At 41.9% G+C, this 24423-nt stretch overlaps 1 protein-coding gene across 1 annotated transcript; it reads right to left on the bottom strand.

The window, feature by feature from the left end:
* Positions 1–285: 285 nt before the first annotated feature.
* On the bottom strand, positions 286–10017 carry ACOD1 (aconitate decarboxylase 1). Its single transcript, XM_025364790.1, has 5 exons — positions 10006–10017; positions 5918–6079; positions 4889–4978; positions 3046–3251; positions 286–1549 (listed from the first exon to the last, which is right to left on the bottom strand). Exons 1-5 carry the CDS (start codon positions 10015–10017, stop codon positions 574–576), a joined length of 1446 nt encoding a protein of 481 aa, XP_025220575.1. The 3' UTR covers positions 286–573.
* Positions 10018–24423: the final 14406 nt, after the last annotated feature.

The following is a 24423-nucleotide window of genomic DNA, read 5'->3' as shown; positions in this document are numbered from 1 at the left end:
GTGATTTTTCCAGACTGCTTTTTATTTCTGCTTGACAAATAGGGAAACTGAGGCAGAGGGATAATGGTAACACACTCAAGGCTACATCTAGTAAATGACAGAGGCAGGATTTAAATTCATCCATTCCCCAGTAGCACCCCTTGCACTGTGGAGGGCTTGGTAGTAAGCCATGGTCTAGGAGATCTGTTGGTGACACAATGCACCAGAGCCCTCTCCACTGTCAGAAAATATACATGCAGGTTCACATCCCTCTAAAGCCTTGGGGCTTATGAAGTCCACACATAATTCCTATGAAAAGGTTAATTTTATAAGTAAATCACAGGTGAGTTGAATTTCACCCTTGTGAATGCTTATAAACTCATTTTTTTGTGTGTGTGTTTCTCTTGATTTAAGTCATTGGAACTGTCCTGCAAAATTTACAGGAGAAGCTCCTTCCAGATATATATAGTTCTGTTTCTGGACTCTCTCCATCTTGGTTCATTTTTCCTGGGCAAACTAAGCAGCAGACCCTTGCTTTATAAACCAAATCATTGAATCTCCCCAAATGCAAAGTCATTTAGATGTTGGTAAGCCTCAGGAGAGATTTGTGATAGAATTATTATATGCTGAAGAGTTTGAAGCCACCTCTGGTGGAGAGGGTCCTTTGAGAAGTGTAGTTAACACAGAACAGTCTTCTAGGTCTTCTAGATTTTCGACTATCTTTATGAGGCTTTCCACCGTGTCACAGGGCAGCATGTTGGAGACATTGGCTCTGAACTTTTCCTCTAGGTCCTCCTGGCTCAGTGGTTTTCTCCAGTGCCCATAGAAGGTATCAGAGCGATGTGTGAAGGTGGCTCCATCCTTGAGGGTGACACTTATTTCACAGTACAGTGTGTTGAAGCTTGGCAAGTTGTCTGGAGGGTACTCCAGCTCCACCTTACTGAGCAGCTCTCTCACCTGTGGTCTGTTGATCTGGCATTCATGGAATGCGGGGATAGCGATGCTACCATCAAGCAGCATGGCACAGGCCACGTACTGGAATGAATGACGGGCTTCATGCTCCGAGTCTGGAAAGGGCCTGTTTACATACTGGACATTTGGTATCCTGAGCACAATTCTCTTAATGTAGTCAATTGGAAGCAGGGCTGTCTCTGCTACAAGGTTCTTTCTCACAGATGCAGCTGCGTCTGCCACCCAGTGGGTACATAAATGCGCAGGAAAACGCTTAAAGGCCACATCCTGCTGGTCCAGCAGCCAACTGTAGGAATCTAGGTTTGGAAGGACTTTTGGGGAATAGTTGGCATAAAAGGCCCCAAATCCTGCCTCCAAGTCTAAGACCTGCTTGTTTCCTTGGAGACCCAGCATTGCCAGAAATGCAGCTTCTATCCCATGCTTGGCAGCATTGCCAATGTGGAGGGGCTTGGTCTGAGTGGCAGCATTGGCCATGGGTGCCCCAGCATGGGAAACAGCAATGGCCAGGGCTTCTTGGCACTTTGTCGAGCTAAGTCCTAAAAACTTGGATGCAGTGGCAGCACTACCCAATGTTCCTACCACGGAAGGGGGATGGAATCTGAAAAGCAAAGAAGCAGAGTTGGAAATGTACAAACCTTAATCACCAGGAGGCAGGATAGCATAGTCATCAAGAGCATTGATAATGGAGTCACACTGCCCAGGTTCAGATCTCAGCTCCATTACTTTATTAGCTATGTGATCTGGGGAAAGTTATTCAACTTCTCTGTAGATTTTTTCTTACACAAAATGGTGATAGGCCAGGTGCGATGGCTCATGTCTATAATCCCAGGACTTTGGGAGGCTAAGGTGGGAGGGTCATCTCGGGTCAGGAGTTCGAGACTAGCCTGGCCAACATGGCGAAACACTGACTCTACTAAAAATACAAAAATTTGCTGGACGTGGTGCTAGGTGCCTGCAGTCCCAGCTACTTGGGAGGCTGAGGCAGGAGAATCACTTGAACCTGAGAGGCAGAGGCTGCAGTGAGCTGAGATCATGCTGCTGTACTCCAGCCTGGGTGACAGAGTGAAACTGTCTCAAAAAATATAATAATAAAAAAAATAATAATAAGGCCAGGCATGATGGCTTATGCCTGTAATGCCAGCACTTTGGGAGGCTGAGGCAGGCAGATCACAAGGTCAAGAGCTCGAGACTATCCTGGCCAACATGATGAAACCCCGTCTCTATTAAAAATACAAAAATTAGCTGGGGGTGGTGGTGCATGCCTGTAGTCCCAGCTACTTGGGAGGCTGAGGCAGGAGAATCACTTGAACCCGGGAGGCGGAGGTTGCAGTGAGCTGAGATCACACCACTGCACTCCAGCCTGGCAACAGAGTGAGACTCCATCTCAAAAAATAAAATAAAATAAAACAAAATGGTGATAATAATAGCGTTGACCTCTTAGAGTTTTAGGAGCTTTGAATAAATTAACATGCTTACGATAGTGTGTAGCACACAGTGAGTTCTTTATAAATGGTACCATTACAATTATTGCCAGAAAGGCAACAGCTATTGATTGCTGAAATCTTACCTAAGTAACTGTGAGAATTGTGGGCCTTGAAGAAACTGTGAAACTTCACTACCCAGTATTTCAATTTACTTCTCTCCTAGCAGGCTGGCCAAGTGGCAACATAAATCTGAGACTGAGCCATATGATGTGGCCGACATTTGACCATTTTTTATCTGCAGGATGAACAGTCAGGGTAAGGATATTCTGAATGTCCTCATTAGTCTGAGGGACGCTAGCCAGTCTCAGAATAGATTCTGCTCTGAGGATGAAATAAGGAATACTCAGTACACCCATGAACGCCAGAATGACATGAATCACCTTGCGACGAGAGGCCCAATTTATCTCATGGTCCAGGTTGCACTCTTGAAGTCAATTCTTTAAATGTGGATGGAGGGTTTCGTATGTGACTGGTGTATTGACTTATCTACCTGTGCTAATGTTAACATCTTCCGCTGAGCCGGCCTCTAAGTCAGAAAGGCCTACAGAGATAATGATTGACAGATGAAGGGGATGTGACTACCTTTTGATGGGGCAAATTCTCTCCATACCTCTTTGGTATGTCTTTGGCCTCCTTGGCAAAATGCAGTAATCGGCCTTGCACTTCAATACCAACATTGAAAGCCAGCAGCAGGTCAAGGCCAGAAAACTTTGGACTCCTTGGCAGGGCTTCTGCTAAAGCTGTGAGGACAGGAAGGACAGCCCCAGAAGGGTGGGTGGCAGGGTGCCACGTGTCATCAAAATCCATGGAATGAATCTATGTAAACAGACACAAACAGCGACAAAAAACCTTAAATTTTCCCTTACTGCAATGGCTTTTGGAACACTAAGGACTTAGTTTAGTAATAACCTTGTTTTATGTGAGATTCTTTTGATCTGATTCTCAGAAAAGAAAATCTGAGAACTGTCTGTGATTTTTTTCTGTTTTCTTTTTTTTTTTTTTTTTTTTTTTTTGAGACGGAGTCTCGCTCTGTCACCTAGGCTGGAGTGCAGTGCCATGATCTTGGCTCACTGCAACCTCTGCCTCCCAGGTTCAAGCAAGTCTCCTGCCTCAGCCTCCGGAGCAGCTGGGATAACAGGTGCCCACCACTGCCCTGGCTAATTTTTGTATTTTTAGTAGAGATGGGGCTTCACCATGTTGGCCAGGGTGGTCTCGAACTCCTGACCTTGTTATCCACCCACCTCAGCCTCCCACAGTGTTGGGATTATGGGCATGAGCCACCGCATCTGGCCTGGCTGTGATTATTAGTCCCGTGGCCGGCCCGTGGGAAATGCTGTTCCTCTGCCAGAGGAGCGGAGTACCTTGGAGAGCAGCTTGTGAGACCCAAGGAGCTTGGGTCTTGCCCTGGTGGCCTAAGGTCCCTCTGCCATGGCCCCTGGAAAGATCTATAATCCCCTTTAAAAACAAAGCTGCAGAATCAGGTGGCTGGCAATTCTTTCCTCCTCCACCCTTTAAATAAGTTGCACTGCAAGTTTAATGTCATTTATTCCATATGAGGCCATATGTTTTTGTACCTTTTTATTATGAACTAATTTCAAACTTTTAGAGAAGTTGTAAGACGAGCACAAGAACTCTCAAATCCAAATTAACTTTTCAGCTATATATTTAAAAATCATTATTCTCTGCTTTAAGATTTTATTCCTCTTTCTCCCAGCCATTTTCTTTTTCCTTATATTAAAACAGTAATAACCAGAAGTTCATTTAAAAATAGATTTTTATATCTATTTTCTGTCACTGGTACATTTCCCACTGTTTTCAGGACATTACTTTGGAATGCACCATTGGCTTTAACTTTCAATCTCCTGAGCTATTGTCCCCATAAATCATAAAAATATCTCAAAAATCCCAACATATCCGTTTCCAAGTTACATCTTGTAGAATACTTCCCCTGACACACAGAAAAAGCATAAAAATCATCCGTCAGATGAGAAGTACAGATTTTTGGTTCAGAAAATACAGACACTGTATGGCTATTGTTCCTTTCTCAATAACTATCTGTTGAATGGATGAATGAATGAATGAATAAAAAGCACATTACTGGAGAGAAACTGGCCCCAAACAGGAAAAACTGAGAAGAAATTTGGTCTGGATGTTGGGTTTTGTATTTTTTGCTGTTTATATTCAAGGTTTCGAATTGGGATACCTTAGGGTGTTTTTATCTAAATCCTTCCATCTTTTTTCCTCTACTACAAAATCTCTTTGAAAAGCATCAATTTACTGTAAAAACATGAAAACCGAATTACTACACAGGGGAGAGGGTAAGCCACTTTATCTCTCTGACTTTCAGTTCTTTCATCTGTAAAATATAGAATTTGGGCAATTTCTGAGATATTTCCCGACTCTAAAATTATTGTGATTATCTAATAGTTGAAAAGACGTGTAAACCTCCTTACAGCCACACCGTTCACAAAAGCAGCATATGTGGGTGGAAGCCTGATGTCTGGCCGACCCCAAACAGTGCTGGTTATGTTGGAACTGTAGATCTGGAACAAAAGCAAATCAGCCAGTGATAGTGTCAATACAGTATACCAAGTCACCATTTCCAGAGTTATTCTTCATCTTTGGAGGCATTATTCATGGTTCTGACTTGAACCTTTGCCACAGATAGAAGCCCTAGTTATTGAATTCCTCTCATCCTTGTAGAATACACAACTTTCCTCCATGAAATGGGGAGGAGATGTTGCTTGATCCCAGATCATGATCCGGAAGTACTCCAGGGAAGCACATCTGAAGTTACTCTTATTTACTCCTTGGGGTTAATACCAGGAGAGATGGACTAACTGCCTATCTCAAATACACCCTAGGGAGAGCAGGAGCTCTCACGTACATCCCTACTCTGCTCAGAGTACTTGACCAGGCTTTTCTCCAGAGAATAAGAATAATAAACTGTGAGATATTACTAGTGTATGATTTTGTTTGTTTGTTTTTAAGGTATGGTCTTGCTCTGTTGCCTTGGCTGGAGTGCAGTGGTATGATCTTGACTTACCGTAACCCCAACCTCTCAGGCTCAAATGATCCTCCCACCTCTCAGCCTCCCGAGTAGCTGGGACTATAGGCGTGTGCTATCACACCTGGCTAATTTGTATGTTTTGTTTTTGTTTTTATAGAGATGGGGCTTTGCCATGTTGCCCAGGCTGGTCTTAAATTCCTAGGCTCAAGCAGTCTGCCCACCTTGCCCTGTGGAAGTGCTGGGATTATAGGTGTGAGCCATTGTGCCTGACTGTGTATAGTTTTAAGACAGTGACTTAGTAAAGAATATGGATGACTATTAAAACTCAAATAATGGAACATAGAAAATTATTAAAATGATATAGAACAGTGCTATGTACATCAAGTGCTGTCTATAAAAAGAAGTATAGATTAAATGTAACACATATGTATGCGCTAGGTTTTATCTCTAACATAGACTTTGACCTTCTTACCTTGCTATATTGGCTGGCTTTGTGAAACACTTCCGTACTGGTTCCCAGGAACCCAGCACCCAGAGTGTCTAGAATCATCCTCTTGCTCCTCTGAATAACGCGATCTGTCAGGTGTCCCGCTTTCAAGCCATGGATAGTTGTGGCAAAGCTTTCTGTGATAGACTTTAAAGGGAAGAGTGTTAGGACAGGGCTACCCCCCACTCTGTACTTACACACTTCTGTTCTATAAAAAACCTTGAGGCACTTTTGTGCAAAGAGTTTTGCTCCACTACAAGAAACCCAGTTGATCAGATTTAGTTTAATTTCTAAAAACGATGTGTACTAAGCATCTATTATGTGTGAGGCAGAGGGATGTGGGAGCACACAGCAGCCAGTTTCTCTCCTCAGTCGAGTTGAGGGGCAGCATAGCAAGCACAGGACACAGTATTGTGTGATGGATGGTAGTGGGGGGAAGCACAGAGAGTTGTGGGAGGAGGACGCGAGGGACACCTCATCTGTGTAATAGGGATTTCTGTGGGTGCAGTGTGCAGCTGCTATTATGAGATACCTGCCAGGCACTGTGCTGAATGTCTCAAATATATTACCCTTTTAATACCCACAAGTCTCCAGGTAGTTATTTTTGCAAGTGAGGAGACTGAGACCTAGAAAACTAAAGTCACTAATTTTCACAGCTTTTAAATGGTGGAATCTGAACAGAAGCCCCTATAGGTCTAACTCCACAATCAGGGCATCTAGCTATCAAGTCCAAAATGGTCTGATGAACATGTACCTCAGAACCACCTGGAGTTCTTGCTGAAAATGAACATTTCTGGTCCCCACTCTAGACTACCAAAATTAGACTCTCCCCAGAAATGGAACCTCTGGAAGCATAGCTCAGGATTCTGTTTTCATTAGGCTCTCTAGGAGGCTCTCAAGTGTTCTGGTGCGCTTATGTCCAATATGGCAGCTACTCTCCAATGTGGCTACTGAGCACTTGAAATGCAGCAAATTGAGATGTGTCATAAAATAAAGACTGAATTTTGAAGGCTTAGTAGGAAAAAAGGATATAAAGCATCTCAATAATTTAAAAATATTGACTACATGCTGAATCAATGTTCAATTCATTGACCAGGTGCAGTGGCTCATGCCTGTAATCCCAGCACTTTGGGAGACTGAGGCGGATGGATCACTTGAGGTCAGCAATTTAAGATCAGTCTGGCCAATGTGGCAAAACCCCATCTCTACTAAAAATACAAAAATTAGCCAGGTGTGATGGTGGGTACCTGTAATCCCAGCTACTCGAGAGACTGAGGTGGGAAAATTGCTTGAACCTGGGAGGTGGAGGTTGCAGTGAGCCGAGATCATGCCACTGCACTCCAGCCTGGGCAACAGAATGAGATTCCTCTCATCTTAATAGAAACATATTCAATATATTGATATCAACATATCAATAATATGTGGGATACAGTATAAATAAAACATGTTATTAATTGATCAGTTTTTTCTAAACATTTTCTAAAATTTAAATACTAGAAAATTTTAAATTACATATGTGACTTAAGAACCACTGCCTGCTCTTCCCTGTTGGTGGAGACATTAATACTTGATCTGGTTATGAAAACTTAAGAATAGTCATCAGATAATAGCGCAGGGTGATGAGAATGGAGGGTAAAGGTAGAAGTGGAAGTGAGGGCCAAGGCTGGGAGGTGCGAGAGAGTGGAGGGAGTTTGGCTCCCTTCAGCTGCGGAGTTGAATACAGGAGACAGAGGTGACAGGGAGAATGGATTTCCAACTTATGACCGAATGATGAACACACTAAAGACTGTGATGTTAATGGGGTGCTATCTTAAGAAAAGTAGAGTTATGGTCAGAACTAACGTTTTGGAAAGATTCCTGTAGGCAATTGTATAGAGAATGGATTGGAGATGGGTAGACAGGGGCGGTGAAAGGACTGCTGCAGTAGCCCAGGTTCTGGATGGGGAAATGGCAGTGCCATTGGCCAAGAGAGAGAACACAGGAAGAGGAGCAGCCTTCCAAGCAGTGATGATGGGCTCAGTGTAAACTTGTTGAGTATGAAGTGTCTGTGTTCATCCTACTGGAGAAGCTCATTTTGCTTCTACCCATAAGCTATGAAACTTAAATTTCATAAGCAGTGGAGTACTCTGCAGTTCCTTTAAAATTCAAATTCTTCAATACATAGACAGTTATTTTGTTTTCTACACATTTTCGCAGGACAGCATCTATTATGTAGAGTTAAAAACATCCATTCTTAAGTCAGGTTTCACTATCTGCTCACCACCTAGTGAATGTTGGATTGCTTCCCTTTCTTGCTCTGGTTACTACATCATTGCACAACTTAATTTGTCTATCTCAACACCAGAGACTTCATTTTTAAATCTTAACTATAAGGTGAGGGGCTACTGGATTAGGGGACCTGGGGTATCTGGGGTTCTCTGATACTGAGCTCAGTGCCAGGACAGAGCTACAGAGATGGAACCCGTGCCTAGCTGAACGTCCTTCAACCTGGCCACTGACTAGTCCCATTTACAGAGTCTCAAGTCAGATTTATCAAGTCAAGGAACATTTGCCATTTTCAAAAGGATGGGCTACTTTTCATGTCTCCGCGAGCTTTAATAGAAAGGTGGAGGGGGGTTTGGGGTGGGGGAAAGCAGGAGAGAAGATGCCTGGTAGAGAGAAAGGATGCTGGCACAAAGGTTTCAGATTAGGGTGGAAGAATAACAATCATGTTGATTTTCACACTGCTAGAAATTTGAGTTAAAATATTTTTAGGGGCAGAGGGGGAGAAGTAGAATGGGTTTAAACTCAAGAGTTTCAAATATTGATTGAATCCCTGACTCTAAGCAAAACTACCTCTTTTAAACCTCTCTTCCAACCCCCACAAGTCCCACAGTTGGGGGCATGTAGTAATTGATCATTCATCTCTTCAGGGCTAGATCTGACCCAGGAGTGTCTTATGGAGGAATGTGAGACTGGGGAGCAGGTGGGGCAGGTGGGTTGGTGACATGGAGCCCTGGAGGTAATTGCACCGTCCATCCATATGAGACCGTGCTGCTGGTGATACAGGAAGGTGGAGCACGGGAATCCCCTGGAAGTCATGAACAGCACCCTGTGTGCCAAAGAACACATGGCTCTCCCTGGCCCCTGAAGGAATGAAATGTGAGGGAAATAAACACACAGCTGCTCAGCTGTCGGTGGGCCTTGCGTTCATCTGTTTCTAAAATATCTTTCTGATCTGCTTGACCTTCTTATGGCATTTGCATCTCTTTTTAGTTAAATACAATGATTATTAATGTATAAGTTAAGGCATAACATAAAGCCATTGAACAAATCAATTTCACAAGTTCTTTTTTTTTTTTTTTTTAGACACAGTCTCGTTCTATTGCCCAGGCTGGAGTGCAGTGGCACGATCTCGGCTCACTGTGAGCTCTGCCTCCCGGGTTCACACCATTCTCCTGCCTCAGCCTCCCCAGTAATTGGGACTACAGGTGCCCACCACCACGCCCAGCTAATATTTTTTGTATTTTTAGTGGATATGGGGTTTCACCAAGTTAGTGAGTATGGTCTCAATCTCCTGACCTCGTGATCTGCCCACCTCGGCCTCCCAAAGTGCTGGGATTACAGGTGTGAGCCACCGTTCTTACTATGAGTCCAGCACTGTTCTAAGCTCTCAAGAATGCCAAGTCAATACTGGATCATTCCTGCCTTAAAAAGCATGATCACACGACTGCACTCCAGCTTGGGTGACAAAGCATGACCCTCTTATCTTCTACAGAAAGTGGTGACAATAAATAGATTAACAAAAACACAATCTGGCAGTGTCATAATGGACACATAAAACTAGGGGGTGAAAATTTAATGAACTTGTCGTGATTCATCCCCTTCCTAACTTCGTACAATAGAGTCATGTATCTCATTTGTAAAACAGTAATGAAAGCCACCATGCAGTTAGTTAGGAAGCCCACAGGTTATAAGAAAAGTTAAAGCAGAGGCAGGTAGTTCTTAAAAGGAGAGGGCAACTGAAGAAATTGAGAAAGGAAGAAGTCTGCTAGAAAAGCAATTTAAGTAAGTCACATAAAATGTCACAATACCTTGAGCATCATTTTGTTGTTAAGAAGAGGTTCAGTTCAGAAGGAGTGAACCAGAGGAGTAATTTGTTTGCTGGATGTCTGACTGCCTTTATACCCTTCACTCCTCTCAAACCCATTTCCTTTCATTTTGTTCTAAACCTAGAATTTCTATCATTTCAACACCTCCTGACTAGACTCACTTTAACTTCCCCTTTAAGGGACTGTTTAACTCTTCCATGGATGAAGAATTCAGTGAGGCCAGGATGTACAGTAATCTTGATCATATGATTCCTCACAGGCATCAGAAAACGTAAATTTATAGTAAACCTAGGATTGCCTTTTGTGCCTACATAGCTTATGTCAATACTAGAAGAATATCTATACTCTTTTAAGTAGATATTCTACTTCTCAAAATTTTAGGGAAAAAAACTCCACCTGCACACAAACAAAATTCATACCCTTGCTTATAAGATCAAAAACTGGAAACATGGCCATGTGCATTGGCTCACGCCTATAATCCTAGTGCTTTGGGAGGCCAAGGTGGGAGGATTACTTGAGGCCAGGAGTTTGAGACCAGCCTGGGCAACAAAACAAGACCTTGCCTCTAAAAAAAATAAAAAATAAAAATAGCCAGGTGCAGTGGCGTGTGCCTGTAGTCATAACTACTTGGGAGGCTGAGGCAGGGGGATCACTTGAGCCCAGGAGAATGAGGCTGCAGTGAGCTATGATCACACGGCTGCACTCCAGCTTGGGTGACCGAGCGTGACCCTCCCTCAAAAAAAAAAAAAAAAAAGAAAAGAAAAGAAAAAAGAAAACAATCACATGCCCTCAAATTTTGGATCGGTTAGGTAAAATGTGGCATGTGCAATATTTAAGGTACACTCCCATTTTCCCCTTCCACTTTACCCTGTTGGTCACCATTGTCTAGGGACAAATGTGCTGACCAGAAGTTTCTGGCAACTTGAGATTAAGAACCTGGAAGGGCACTGGGGGTAAATGACACTTTTCCCCAGCTTGTACCCTTGCTCATTCCTGAACTGCTCTTTTCATATTTGCACATCTCTGATTCTTGGTCCTCTGCCTGGCTTCTGGAATATAGTGCCTTCCTCCCTGCCATCCTGCTATTGCTGGAGTCTGCTTCAACACAGCTTGTCCAGGCCTCTTTGCCTATAATCAATCACTATGATATGGCTTGCCTGGAATTAACTCTGCTCCTCTAGGCAATTGCCACTTCCCCTGGATTGCCTAGTCCTATCCAATTGGTTTGCAGTTATAGTGGGTACCAAAAACAAATGATTTCAAATCTGAACTTGTTGTTCTAGATATGGTGGCAGAATTTGTCTTTGGAGAAGACTGCATTTAAATTATGGAGGAAATCTCCATGAGCTTTGAGGTTCCATTTCAATCCTATTACAGAAGAGTTTGGGACAAAGGAGTTAAAATGCTCTGTGTAAAAATGCAAAAGCCCGTCTTTCTTGTGGGCAGGAGATCACTCTGCGAGATGAGGTTAGGTAATTGTGTTTGTGTTGGTTGAAGCCTGTAGAGAAAGAATGTTAGGGCTCTGGAGACAGGGCTAAGAGCAGAGTCAGTGGGAACCCCCATGGATTGGTTGGGGTGGTGTGATGGCTATAGGCTAGGAGCTCCAGAGGGAAGTGGCCAGCAGGAAACCCTGCATGAAAGGACATAGGCAGACAGATTTAAAGAGCTGTGAGATCAAATACGTAATTTGAAGTTTATTTTTCAGCATAATAATTCCCTGGTGCTATTCTTATATCTTTAGGAAAATTTGTTACATACTACAACCCAGTGTTAACCATGTTTTGGGAAATGAAAGCAGAGGAAGTTGATCATGCATGGAGTAGAAAGGGCTGGTGAGAGAAGCTCAGGGTACCAGTCAGAGGGAGAAGAGACTAGCAGCAACCAGGGGAATGTAGGTACTTTTTGGTTACCCTAAGTAGTTAATGAAGAGTCAATGGAAATCGGGGTGTGATTGTACATACTTGGGTGTACAGAAGAAGAACGCAGAAAGATGGGCACTTGGGGATGTTTGAAGTCTACTCATTGGCCAACTGCTACCTTAAGTGGGTTTCCCAATCATGCTGCAGACTGGGGAAACCCAGACCTAGGCTCTGTGTTGACATAGATGGTTGTTTTGTGCATCAAGATGCCATTTCAGATGATCTTTATTTTATACTGGTGGATTCCAAAACCACCTTCCATTAGAAGGATGGATTCCTGCTTCAAAAGAACAAGATGAGTATTTTGGGGCCATTGTGTAAGAAAAATCACATTATAAGATTATGTGGTGCATTGCTGAATACTGTACATAAATTGATGTTTAGAGTAATCTTATCAAGTTGAAAGGAAAGATAGACATCTAGTTTGATAAATGCTTAAAACTATCTTAAGCATTAACCTAGTTGAGAATTCTGGAGTTTTCAGCTTAAAGTTATATGCACATAGTAATGTAGTAGATTCTTTTATTTCCCAAAAGAGGCTTCATGAGAGTTTTCACTAGTATTACCCTCAATTTAAATAAGAGAAAGTCAAGATCCCAAGAAGCTATATATATATAGCTTAAATATATATATGATATATTAAATTTATATATAAATATATATATATATTTTTTTCAAGTTGAGAGATTTGGAGTTGAGGCTCCTCAGATCACTGTTACATGAAAGTGAAGAATGGACTGTGATGGGCTTGACCATCTCACATGGAAAGGCTTCCTAAAGGAATGATGAGCTTTATCAAGTCCCTTGAGCTTTAATGGAAGTTCCATCATTTAGCTTCTCTGGGCCTCCAGTTTTGCCACTGTTGCATTCAGAAGAAGAATTAGTTCAATTACTTGGTAGTTTAATTATTTACTTAATATTTTTATGTAACTGTGATCAGCTCAAAGGCTAAGACCCTTTGTAATCAGAGTCACTTTCCCTTAATAAATTGTATATTGATAGCAACTCTTCAGTCAGAAACAATTGAAGATGTCCTGTTGCCTTTTGCTTCTAAGTCTAAATAGAAGCCAGAGCTATTGTGTTTAAATGCAGGTCTTGTCTTTGATCACTCCACCCTGGAGGAAGCAATATTGTGAGTCCTATGGAAAGGCCCACATAGGGAGGAATGGAAGGCTCTTGTTAATCTTTCCATAGCAAGTCAAGTCTTCAGAGACTGCAGCCTCCATGGCAGCTTGACTCCAACTTCATGAGAGATCCCCAACGAGTCACCCAGCTAAACTGCTGCAGGATTCCTGACCCTTAGAAACTTGAAGAGTTGAGATGGTAAAGTTTTGTTGTTTTAAAAGGAGAAATTTTGAGATAATTTGTTACACAGTGTATTAGCATTTTCCAGAGGAACAGAACCAACAGAATGTGTCTATGGGGTGTGTGTGTGTGTGTATGCATATTACAAGCAAGCTGGACACCAGTGGAGTGCCAGTCCACGTCTGAAGGCCTGAGAACCAGGAGAGTCAATGATGTAGTTATAGTCTAAATACTGGCAGGCTTGAGACCCAGAAAGAGTAGATGTTTCCGTTTGACTCTAAAGGAAGGAAAAAAACCCTTGTGTCAGCTCAAAAACAATGGGTAGGAGGAATTCCCCCTTATCCTGGGATGGTTCTGCCTTTTTGTTTTATTCGGGCCTTCAACTGATTAAATGAAGCCCATTCACATGAGGAAGGAAAATCTGTGTAACTCAATCTATGATTTAAATGTTAGACATTCTCACAGAAACACCCAGAGTAATGTTGGACCAGCTATCTGGGCACCATGTGGCCCAGTTAAGTTGACACATAAAATTAACCATCACACATAGCCATAGATAATTAATAAAGCTCCAAGCTGATAATATGACTTATAAGGGCCCTTATAAGACTATAGTTATCTCTTCATGCTCATATCAAGCTTAGCATCTGCCACCTACCACCTATTATGGGGCCATGATTTTTATTGCCTAAGAGACCTTTGTAGCAGTGATTCCCTTTTACTTCTTATGCCTTCTCTGCCCACCCTTCTACCTTTTTCTTCTCCTTCATGCTACAACTTCCCTCTCCTTATCTTTCTTCTAAGCCAGTGGTCTTAACTGGGGATGAGTTTGTTCCCAGAGGCCATTGGGCCATGTGTGGAGGTACTTTGGTTGCCACCAAATTGTGGCATCTTATGGGTAGAGTCCAGGTATGTTGCTAAACATTCTACAATGTACAGTACAACCCCAACAACAAAATAATTACCAGGCCCAAAATGTTAATAGCACCAAAGTTGAGAAAACCCTGTCTAAAGTTTTACACACTTTTTACTTTAGGAAGTTACATCTAGGGCTGGGCTCATGCTTGTAATCACAACACTTTGGGAGGCTAAGGCAGGAGAATCACTTGAGCCCAGGAGTTTGAGACCAGCCTGGGCAGCATAATGAGACTCCATTGTGGCAGGTCAGGCCTCACTAACCCAGGCCTCCATAACAACTGTTCCAGCACTGACTGAGTGGTTAGATTAAACATTAAAAGCTGTAGAGCCAGTGCCCTCTTACAAAGGCTAGAATGCGACAAAAACCCACCAAGAGTTTTGCCTAGGCCTTTCCCGGGTTTTAGAGCATGACAAAATAATGAAGGAATTCTTAACAGGACCCATTTAGGATTAAACAAGTTTTATTGTAGGTCTGAAGCAGCTCCCCAGACCTCCACAAACAAGCTTTATTGGGGACTGTAGGAACTCTCCAGACCTCCACGATCTTGTCTCCATGAGACAAAATAAGGGTAGTCACTCCAGCACCTGAACGCATTTAGATTAAGTAAATTTACTGAGGCTCCAGAGGAAGGTCTTCAGGACTCAGATCTTAGTTATAGATTACAAGAAGTTAATCATGTATGTCTGTAGATGAATGCACACTTACACACAGACATATTGCTTAGAAGGTATATAAGCTCTGGAAAACTTTGTAATTTTGAGTTGATCTGGTGGTAATTTCCAGGCCTTCTCCCTGTAACTGGTTACAGAAATAAAAACCTCTCTTCTTTCCCAGTTCATCTGCATCTCATTATTGGGCCATGAGAATAAGCAGCCCGACCCTCAGTTTGGTCCAGGAACACTGTCTCTACAAGAAAAAAAAAAAAAAAAAGAATGAAGAACTACATCCAAGAGCCCTCCGTAGCATCCTAAGTTTAGGTTATGTGCCCTACCTGTATGTTCCCATGGGATGTAAGGTTCCCCTCTTTGTACCCTTTGTTAGATAGGAACATTCTTTTTAGGCAGGGAACTGATCTACCCTGTTGATCACAATATCCCAGGGTCTCACACAGGACTCCACACATAGGAGGTGCTCAGTCAATGTTGAATAAATTAATGCAAACCTGATGCTTTCAATTAGTCAGTCATATTAACACATGAAAAAATTTAACCCCTCTTCATCCCCAACAGAAATGTGTCAGGAGAATCTATTTTTTATTTTATTTTTTTTGAGACGAAGTCTTGATCTGTCACCCAGGCTGGAGTGGAGTGGCACGATCTCGGCTCACTGCAACCTCTGCCTCCCGGTTCAGGCAATTCTTGTGCCTCAGCCTCCCGAGTAGCTGGGATTACAGGAACCCACCATCACACCTGGTTAATTTTTATATTTTTAGTAGAGACAGGATTTTGCCATGTTGGCCAGGCTGGTTTCGAACTCCTGACCTCAGATGATCCATCTGCCTCAGCTTCCCAAAGTGCTGGGATTACAAGTGTGAACCACCACACCCAGTCGAGAATCTATTTTTTAATGGCCATGGCTTTTATCCTGTTCTGGAGTGCTGGTCTGCCAGCAAATAGAATACAATGAATAGATCTTTCTCTTCATCCTGATAACAGCAGCTCCCCTATAGGGGATGCTTGTGGGAGAATGTGAACTGTCCAAGTAAACTGGAAATACTTGAAACAACAAATCAGGAATGTAAGAATAGAGACTATTTTTAAAAAAGAAAAGCCACTTTATCTGTTTAATTTTGTCCAAAATAGCTGATTACAGTCTTTGAATTTCAGTTTCCTTTTTTTCTGACTTGCCCTTCTTTGCCACTATTGGGTAACATCGGATGAGTCAATGTCTGAATTGTTATGATTAAGTTTCATCTGATTGTAAACCAATGTTTTAGGAGAGAATACAGCGGTAGCAATCAGGGTTCATTTCCCTGACTAATTTTTTGTTAATTCATTTGGGACATTGAAACATACTTACCATGAGAATGGTTTTATAAAAGATGAAACTTGGGGCAAATTGTGTTTAATTTCTTTTAAAAAACAACAGCAACAGTTATCAAAATTGTTTCCACCTTAGGCCATTATCTATCTGCCATTGTTCTGGTTCCATTTTTCCCAGCCCTTAGGACAGCATCACAGTTTTCTTTTCTTTTCTTTCTTTCTCTCTTTCTTTCTTTTTTTTTGAGTCAGAGTTTTGCTCTTCTCGCCCAGGCTGGAGTGCAATGGCACAATCTTGGCTCACTGTAACCTCCATCTCCCAGGTTCAAGTGATTCTCCTGCCTCAGCCTCTGGAGTAGCTGGGATTACAGGCCCGTGCCACTACGCCCGGCTAATTTTTGTATTTTTAGTGGAGATGGGGTTTCACCATGTTGGCCAGGCTGGTCGACAGCATCACATTTTAACAAGGAAGGTGTAAAACGTTAAGAAACTATATTTAAAAACAAATATTTAGGAGAATGCCTCACAGAGTCAATGTTTATTTTGTATGTATATGTACATCCTGCCTTTGTTTTCTTTATTAAACTTTGTATGGAATTTTGTAAGTGTACAGGAAGGGATTAAGTTCCAGCGAGTATAAAGTGAGGAATCAGTACTATTGAATGGATGTGTGGCTGTAAAGGCATTGCTTAAATATGACCGTCTCAACATATTTTATTGTGAAGAAATCTTTCCATTTGCAAAAGCTCAGCATGGTTATAATGCATTCTCCAAATCATTCTACCTCCAAGAAAAGTATTGTTTGTAGCTTTCTCGTAAGCATCAAATAGACTGTTAATGTTTTTAGTTAACTAGTAAACACTGAGTGATTATCCACGGGCTATATTACCCTGTACCAAATGTCTGCTAAAAAGAGAGTGAAATGGGTTGATGCCTTATTTGAATAAATCCAGCAGACTTGAAAAAAAATATTCCATACAGAAATTGTTTATGCACATTTAGCAGATAGAATAGAATCGAGGTAGTTTGTGCTCTTTTAAAGTTAAACTTAAGTATAGAATTATCCCAGACTTCAAAAGCAATATAGTTAAATATCTCAACAGTAGAAATCTAGTTACATTCTTTTGATATTCCCATTTCAAACCAGAGACTCTATTGGAATATCAAGTCTTTTTTTCATCTCAGAGCAATTTTCTACAATTTTCTGGATTCCGTTTCTTCTTTATTTCTCTTTCTGAATATAGATTATTATGACTGCATTTTTTCTCCTTGTCTCCACTTGAGTTTTGTAATCTCCATAGTTTTGCATAGAATTTCCGTTCAATGTTCTGGTAGAATTGTATGACTTGGTCTTCTAATTACTAATTCATTCTTCAGTTGTGCCCATTTGGCTTTTCAACTTTTAATATGGTTCTTATTTTGGCAATCATGTTTTTCTTTTATACGAACTCTTGTTCTCTGATGAGCATTTTACATAGCAGTATTTTCTTGTGATATGTCATAATGGTTTGTGATCCCAATGTCTCAAAAGGGAGTCACTCATGTCAAGCAGCATTAAGCCCACAGTGAAGCTGCTCCTGCCTCAATGCGATAAACGTACGTGTAATGGACTGAGGTAATAGCACCTGCTGTTGCCAGGTACAGCTCAACACCAGGAACCGAACCCAACAGAAAGTGAAAAGTGGCTGAGGATTGTTAAAGCAGCAAAGACCAGGCCTTCTCAGAGATGCCTTTGGAAACTCTGCCCGGAGTAAGTCTGAGGGCTTCTCCTGTCTTGGTGGCTGTCAGCAGAGAGAAGCAGCAACCCTACCAAGGACTCAGGACCCACTTGACTGGTGTGTTAGCCATTGGTCACCAGCACCGTTGCTGCGGTTTGTTACCTGCCTCTGATTACTCCCTGTGCGTTGATATTAATTGCATGGTTGGTGGTGCGTGAAGGGCTCTGCATAAACAGTGAATGTGAACGCATAGAATTGGCTGTTGAGACATTGTGAAAGTGGAATCTTCTGTTGGAGTTAGTGCCTGTAAGTGTGAACTTAATTAACATATCCATTGGCATGGCCAGTAATGTCTTGTTTTATGAATCTTGTAACTTCTCAGTGTCTTTGAGAAAATTGCTTCAAATATTAAATACAGGTTTTCTTCTGGGACCTTTACAAGGTGTCTTCATCTTGGCAGCTCTCTTTCATGCTGTTGGTTTTACTCGTGTCGAGTGATTCTGCGTTGTTCTTTCATATTGACAAATAACAGACTAAGTCAGATTGTAGTGTAGGGACATGACCCCCAACTGCAGTATTCCTCTGACTGCTGTCAACATGCCTCTGTGCCCTCAATTCCCCAAGCTAAAATGGCTGCCCCTAGGCTTGGAGATCATGGGGTCTGCAAGTCATTTCTTAAGGAAGCTCTTAAACTCAGCTAAAGTGAGAGGCATTGGTCAGGGTGCCAAAAGAGCAAGGCTGTTTAGCCATGCTTTCATATTATAGTGTTAACATTAAAAAAAATCTGCAGGTCACAGACCTACAGAGAAAGCTTCAGGTTTACTCAGTATTATCTCATTTTATTTAATTAACTAATGTATTTATTTTTGAGACAGAGTCTTGCTTCATCTTCCAGGCTGGAGTGCAGTGGCACAGTCATAGCTCACTCTAACCCCAAACTCCTGGGCTCAAGTGATCCTACCACCTCAGCCTCCCAAGTAGCGGGGATTATAGGTGTGAGCCTCTCGCCCCGCCTCTGTCATCTCATTTTGGATTACACCAAACGTTAGAATGTTCAGTGTCTGCTGTGGCTCCAATCGGCTGTGGCCAGGGCTGCTGGAGTCTCGTGGGACCTCCGTGGTCACTTTGTCTTCAGAGGGGACCGTGGCATGCCACGCATTATTGGGCTTGGCTCCTCAGGTATGATGATATTCCCTTAAGAACTGTCATCATCTGCTTTTCTTTTTCTTTCTTTTTTTATTTTTTTAGAGACAGAGTTTTGCTCTGTTGCCAGGCCTGGAGTGCAATGGCGCGATCTCGGATCACTGCAACCTCTGCCTCCTGCGTTCAAGCAATTCTCCTGCCTGAGCCTCCTAAGTAGCTGGGACTACAGCCATGTGCCACCACACCCAGCTAATTCCTTTTGTATGTTAGTAGAGATGGAGTTTCACCATGTTGCCCAGGCTGGTCTCAAACTCCTGAGCTCAGGTCTCGAACTCTTGAGTTTGGCCTCCCAAAGTGCTAGAATTACAGGCATGGGCCACTGCGCTTGGCCTGCTTTTCATATTTTTCATATGACTTTGATTGTCCCATTTAGTAAATCATAGATCATAGTAAAGCAAGATGTTTTGTTGCTATCTTGGTGATTTTATCCCCTTCCCCATTTGTATTTTTATGGTGGTTGGGGCTCTGAAAACAATACCTCCAAATGAAAACCTCAGAAGCAGCATCAGAAGCAAAGTCTGTCTCCAACCTTCTGCCTTCCTGTCCTTTGCCCCTCACTCTCCCTAAGGCAAAGCATAGAAATTAGAACCTCTTTTCCCTACAGCCAGCCATAGAGCCTAAAAATATTCCTCTAACCTTCCCCCACATTTCTGTGTAACAACTGGCGATAAAGAAATTAAGACTCTCATTTCAGGTTGGGTGCAGTGGCTCATGCCTGTAATCTCAGCACTTCGGGAGGCTAAGGCAGGAAGATTGCGTGGGTGCAGGAGTTCAAGACTAGTCTGGGCAACATCATGAAATCCCATCTCTACAAAAAATACAAAAGTTAATTGGGTGGTGACACACACTTGTAGTCCCAGCTACTCGGGATGCTGGGGTGGGAGAATCGCTTGAGCCTGGGAGGCAGAGGTTGCAGTAAGCTGAGATCGTGCCACTGCACTCCAGCCTGGGTGACAGAGTGAGACCCTATCTCAAAAAAACAAAAAAAACAAAAAAAACAAAAGGCTTCCGTTCAGAGTGGTTCTACCGAGGAGAAAGGAATGCTGCACAGAGAAGCCAAGAAGAATCTGGACATGCAGGCCTTTCTGGGTTTCCCCAGTCAGTCTATTCCTATTAGCTCATACCCTTTTTGTCTAATCCCCTTTCTAAATGGTTGTCCCTACTTCATAGAACCTAAGCACAAAGATGGACAGTTTTCCCTGTATTTTTAGGCCTCCATCCTGAAGGCTTCCATGTCACATAAACCTATGATCAAGTATACTTGTTAAGCTTTTCTCCTGTTAGTTTCTCATTTGTTATAGGCGTATAGGCTACAACCTTTATGATGGGAAAGAGAGGGATCACCTGGGTGATAAATGAGAATTCTAAAAATTGCTTTGTGAAATTAGAGGAGAGGGAGTAAGGAAGGGAGAGAGAGAAGGGGCAGGAGAGAGAGAATCACAAAGAGCCATCGGCTGATTGCTGAGGCTGCACTCCATGGAAACATTACCCATGGGATTATCCTGGCGAGTGACCACACATTCACAGGACTAGTTATCAGCTTTGCAGGGATTGATTCAATCCCAAAGTTGACTAAAATCTTGGGGACTGACTCTATTAATCCAAGTCACATGAGAATGAAGAATCAATCAGAATTCCAATTTATTAATTTACATTGATCTGAATTTTATCATTTTTAGTACCTACAGGAGTCTGTTCTTGAGGCCCTTCTCTGTATCAAGGTGCCCCTGGGAAGGCAAGTTAACAATGCTCGCTTGGTTAGTAGGGAAAAAATGAGTGCTGAGGGCTCCCTCACACAGACCACTGAGAAGCCATGATATCATCCATCTCCCTGGTGCCCAAAACATATGGGTCCACAAGACTCTCTGCTACGTGTACTTTGCCAAATTCTTATCTTGCTCCTCATAAATTATCTTTATTTTGCGTTAGCCTTTTAGCTTTATGAAACAAGCCTTTTAGCCTTTTAGCCTTTATGAAAACAAGGCATGCGTTAGCCTTTTAGCCTTTATGAAAACAAGGCATGAACTTACAGCACAATGCAATCAGACATTCCTGGATTTTAAATTTATACCCCAACACATTACCCTTGTTTTGTGAGTGGATAAGTGAGATCTGTACCCTCCAAGTAAATTATACAAAACAATACAGTCTCTGAATATTATAAGGATGACAGCTAATACAAAAAGCTCACTATCATCATGTTTCAATGAGAAAAATTCTTGTCAGTTGAAATATGTCATGACTCATTCAAAGTACGCAAATTAGCTATGCATTTCAACATCTTAACACTTCCTCCAAATTTTAGGAAAAGAGTTAAAATTAATATAGCCTCTTGTGATGTTTCGAAGACTTGGTATTTCCCATATGACTACTTGGGTTCTGCCTTCCAGAATTCCTACTTTGTCTTGCTCCCTTCCTCCTTCCCTTCTTTTATACCCCTTGGTATTCACAAAGAACATATTTCCCCACCTGCCACTGTTTAACATCATTAATAAAATCTGGCTTGCAAAGATTTTCAAACTTTCTGACTATGGCTTTATATTTTGAATTAGTATTACCTTTCTCCCCACTAACTAAAAAAAAAAATCCATCTTGCTCTTAGATGTGTGAAAATGGGAAAAGGAATAGTAGAAATCAGCAGAAAATCTTTTATACATGAGAGATAAAAGTGCTCTCATGTATGTGCTAAGGACTGTGGAAGTGGAAGAATACGATGGTAGGGAAATATAATTAAAAACAAAATCTCCTTCCAACCCAGAAATCCTCTCTATTGAGGAAGCAGAGAAAGAAAACACATTTATTGTTGAATAAGTGTTAAACCAGAATGTAATGCACATCACAGGCAATCCTCTAAGAGATGGTAAAGACAGAAGTCTCATCCTTTTATATAACCAAGCAGATACAACCCACTACATGCATGTTGTCAAGATAAACAATAACTAGTTCTCAAGTAAGAAGACATGACAGGACCATTTGTCGCACAGCTCATTCTAACTTTACTTGATAATTAGGGTGACCATCTGTATTAGCTAATTTTCTAGAAGAAAAACAACTTTCATATCATGATGACAGGATTGCTATAAAGGTAGTAGTTTTTCAACATGGAGGCGTCCATCAAAGTTAGGCATTCCCGTGCTGGGTGTGAGGTGGCCCTCAGCATCCATTCTTCTCTTAATTAACCGAGTGAACATTGATAACTTGCCTTTCCAGGCACCTTGATACAGAGAACGGCCTAATAGCAGACTCCTTATAGTCACTAGAAATGATAAAATTCTGATCAATATAAATTAATACATTGGAATTCTGCTTGACTCTTCATTATCAGATGACTTGGGTTAGTGAGAGTCAGTCCCCAGTATGCTAGTCAACTTTGGGTCCACTGATTGACTCAAGCCCTGCAAAGCTGATAACTAGTCCTGTGACAATATGAGCCCATGGGTAATGTTCCATCTCATTTTCCTCTCTATCTATAGTATCTATTATATACCACATTCTGGGTGCTGAATGAATAAATATGGATCCTGGGTGTGTATAGCAGTTCCAAGTCCTCATCACATTCTGGTCTTTAAACAGTTAAGACGTAATATTTCAGTCTTGAGAGTGACATTCTGCTTGCATGCCCTAAATTGGACAATAGGGACTTCCCCGAAGGGTTTAAAATTGCCCTGTCTCTGTAAACTTCTGGAATTTTAGGGACCAGTTTCAGCTCAGACGCTCACCTTAGGGTGGGATGAAACCTGGGAGTGGGACCAGTTGCTATCAGGGAGTAATGAGGGGGAGTTTAGAGAAGCCTGCTGGCCTTCCTGGGAAAATGCCTTCATGTGGTCCTCTGCATGTCCATGGCTGGATCTAGCTTTGGTACTGAGGATTTAGAGGCAATTTGCCACTGGGGAAATGACAGTCTCACTAACAAACTTGTGAGAGTCTGATGCATAGATCAGAATGCCAGCGTATCATTTTAGTTCCTTTATATTACAAGGCTCGTTTCTTTCATTATCTGGGGTCCTTCCCTATAGCAACATGGCTGGGAAGCCAGATGAGTCATGGAATGTTGCTTGCCAAATGTGGAACTGGAATGAAGCAGTGGAAGGGTGTATTTGTCATGGTTCTCCAGAGAAATAGAACTAATAGGATATATGTAAATATATCAGAGATTTATTATGGGGATTGGCTCACATGATTATGGAGGCCAAAAAGTCCCACAATCTGCCATATGTAAGCTGGAGAACCAAAAAGTGGTGTAATTCAGTCCGAGTCTGAAGGCCTGAAAAGCAGAAGCTCCAACATCCTAGGGCAGGAGAAGATGTAAGTGCCAGTTCAAGAAGGAAGAGAGTAAATTTGCTCTTCCTTTGACATTTTATTCTATTTGGGCCTTCAATGGCTTGGATGATGCCCTCCCACATTGATGAGGGTGGATCTTCTTTGCTCAGTCTACTGATTCAAATGCTGATCTCTTCTAGAAACACCCCCACAAACACACTCAGAAATAATGTTTTACCAGCTATCTGGACATCCCTTAGCTTAGTCAAGTTGATACATAAAATTAACCATCACAGGATTGGAAGGACATTTACCAAGGCCTTGGGAAAGCCAGTTGGAAGTCCCTGCCCCAACATAGCAGATACTTCTCTGTTGGTATTTGCCAGATACAAATTCTCCCCAGTTTATGCTAGTTAGCCTCTGTTCCTTCTTTTTCTTTGTTCCCCTTTTAAAATTCCGTACTAATCATTCGCCTGTTGTTGCAACACTCAGATACGTGACAGCACAGAGTTCGTAGGCCATCTTTTCAGGATAGTTCTTGTAAGAGATTAAACTTGAGTTCTTGTAGCTGGTAAGATGGCAGCTTCACAGTTATGGGACATCTTCAGACATTGTGTCTCCCTGAGGCCATGCCAATTCTTGGAAGTCTCTTGTTTCATCTAATACTTGGTATGGGCCATTTATACACAACTCAGTCATTATCATGAATTTGGCTAGTTTAATCTGTATTTCTCAGTTCTGAGGTGGCTTATGTTGCTTCGATGTGCCAATAACAAGGATTAGGCCCAGTAGTATATGGAACTGATCATGTCTTAAAGTATCAAAATCTTAGGGTAAATAATAAGTAAAAAAGTTGCAGTACAAATAGGAAATCATCTGAGGAATGAAATGATTAAAAAAAAAAAAAACAAGTCCAAAAGCAAGAAGTCTCTAGTCTTCTGCCACCATCCATGAAATTGCGATAGTCTTACTTGTTAGCTTGCACGTAGGGCAACATCTCAGACCATTCTCAGTTCTTGATGAAGCATCCTGAAGAAGGAAAGCATGCTTCGGAATTGCACAAAGCCACCCTATGTACTAGCAACAGCTTGGAAGGA

The sequence above is a fragment of the Theropithecus gelada genome, chromosome 17 (genome assembly GCF_003255815.1).
Source record: "Theropithecus gelada isolate Dixy chromosome 17, Tgel_1.0, whole genome shotgun sequence".
Lineage (NCBI taxonomy): Eukaryota > Metazoa > Chordata > Mammalia > Primates > Cercopithecidae > Theropithecus > Theropithecus gelada.
Note: the sequence above shows the minus strand (reverse complement) of the source record. Positions and strands in the feature narration are given on the sequence as shown.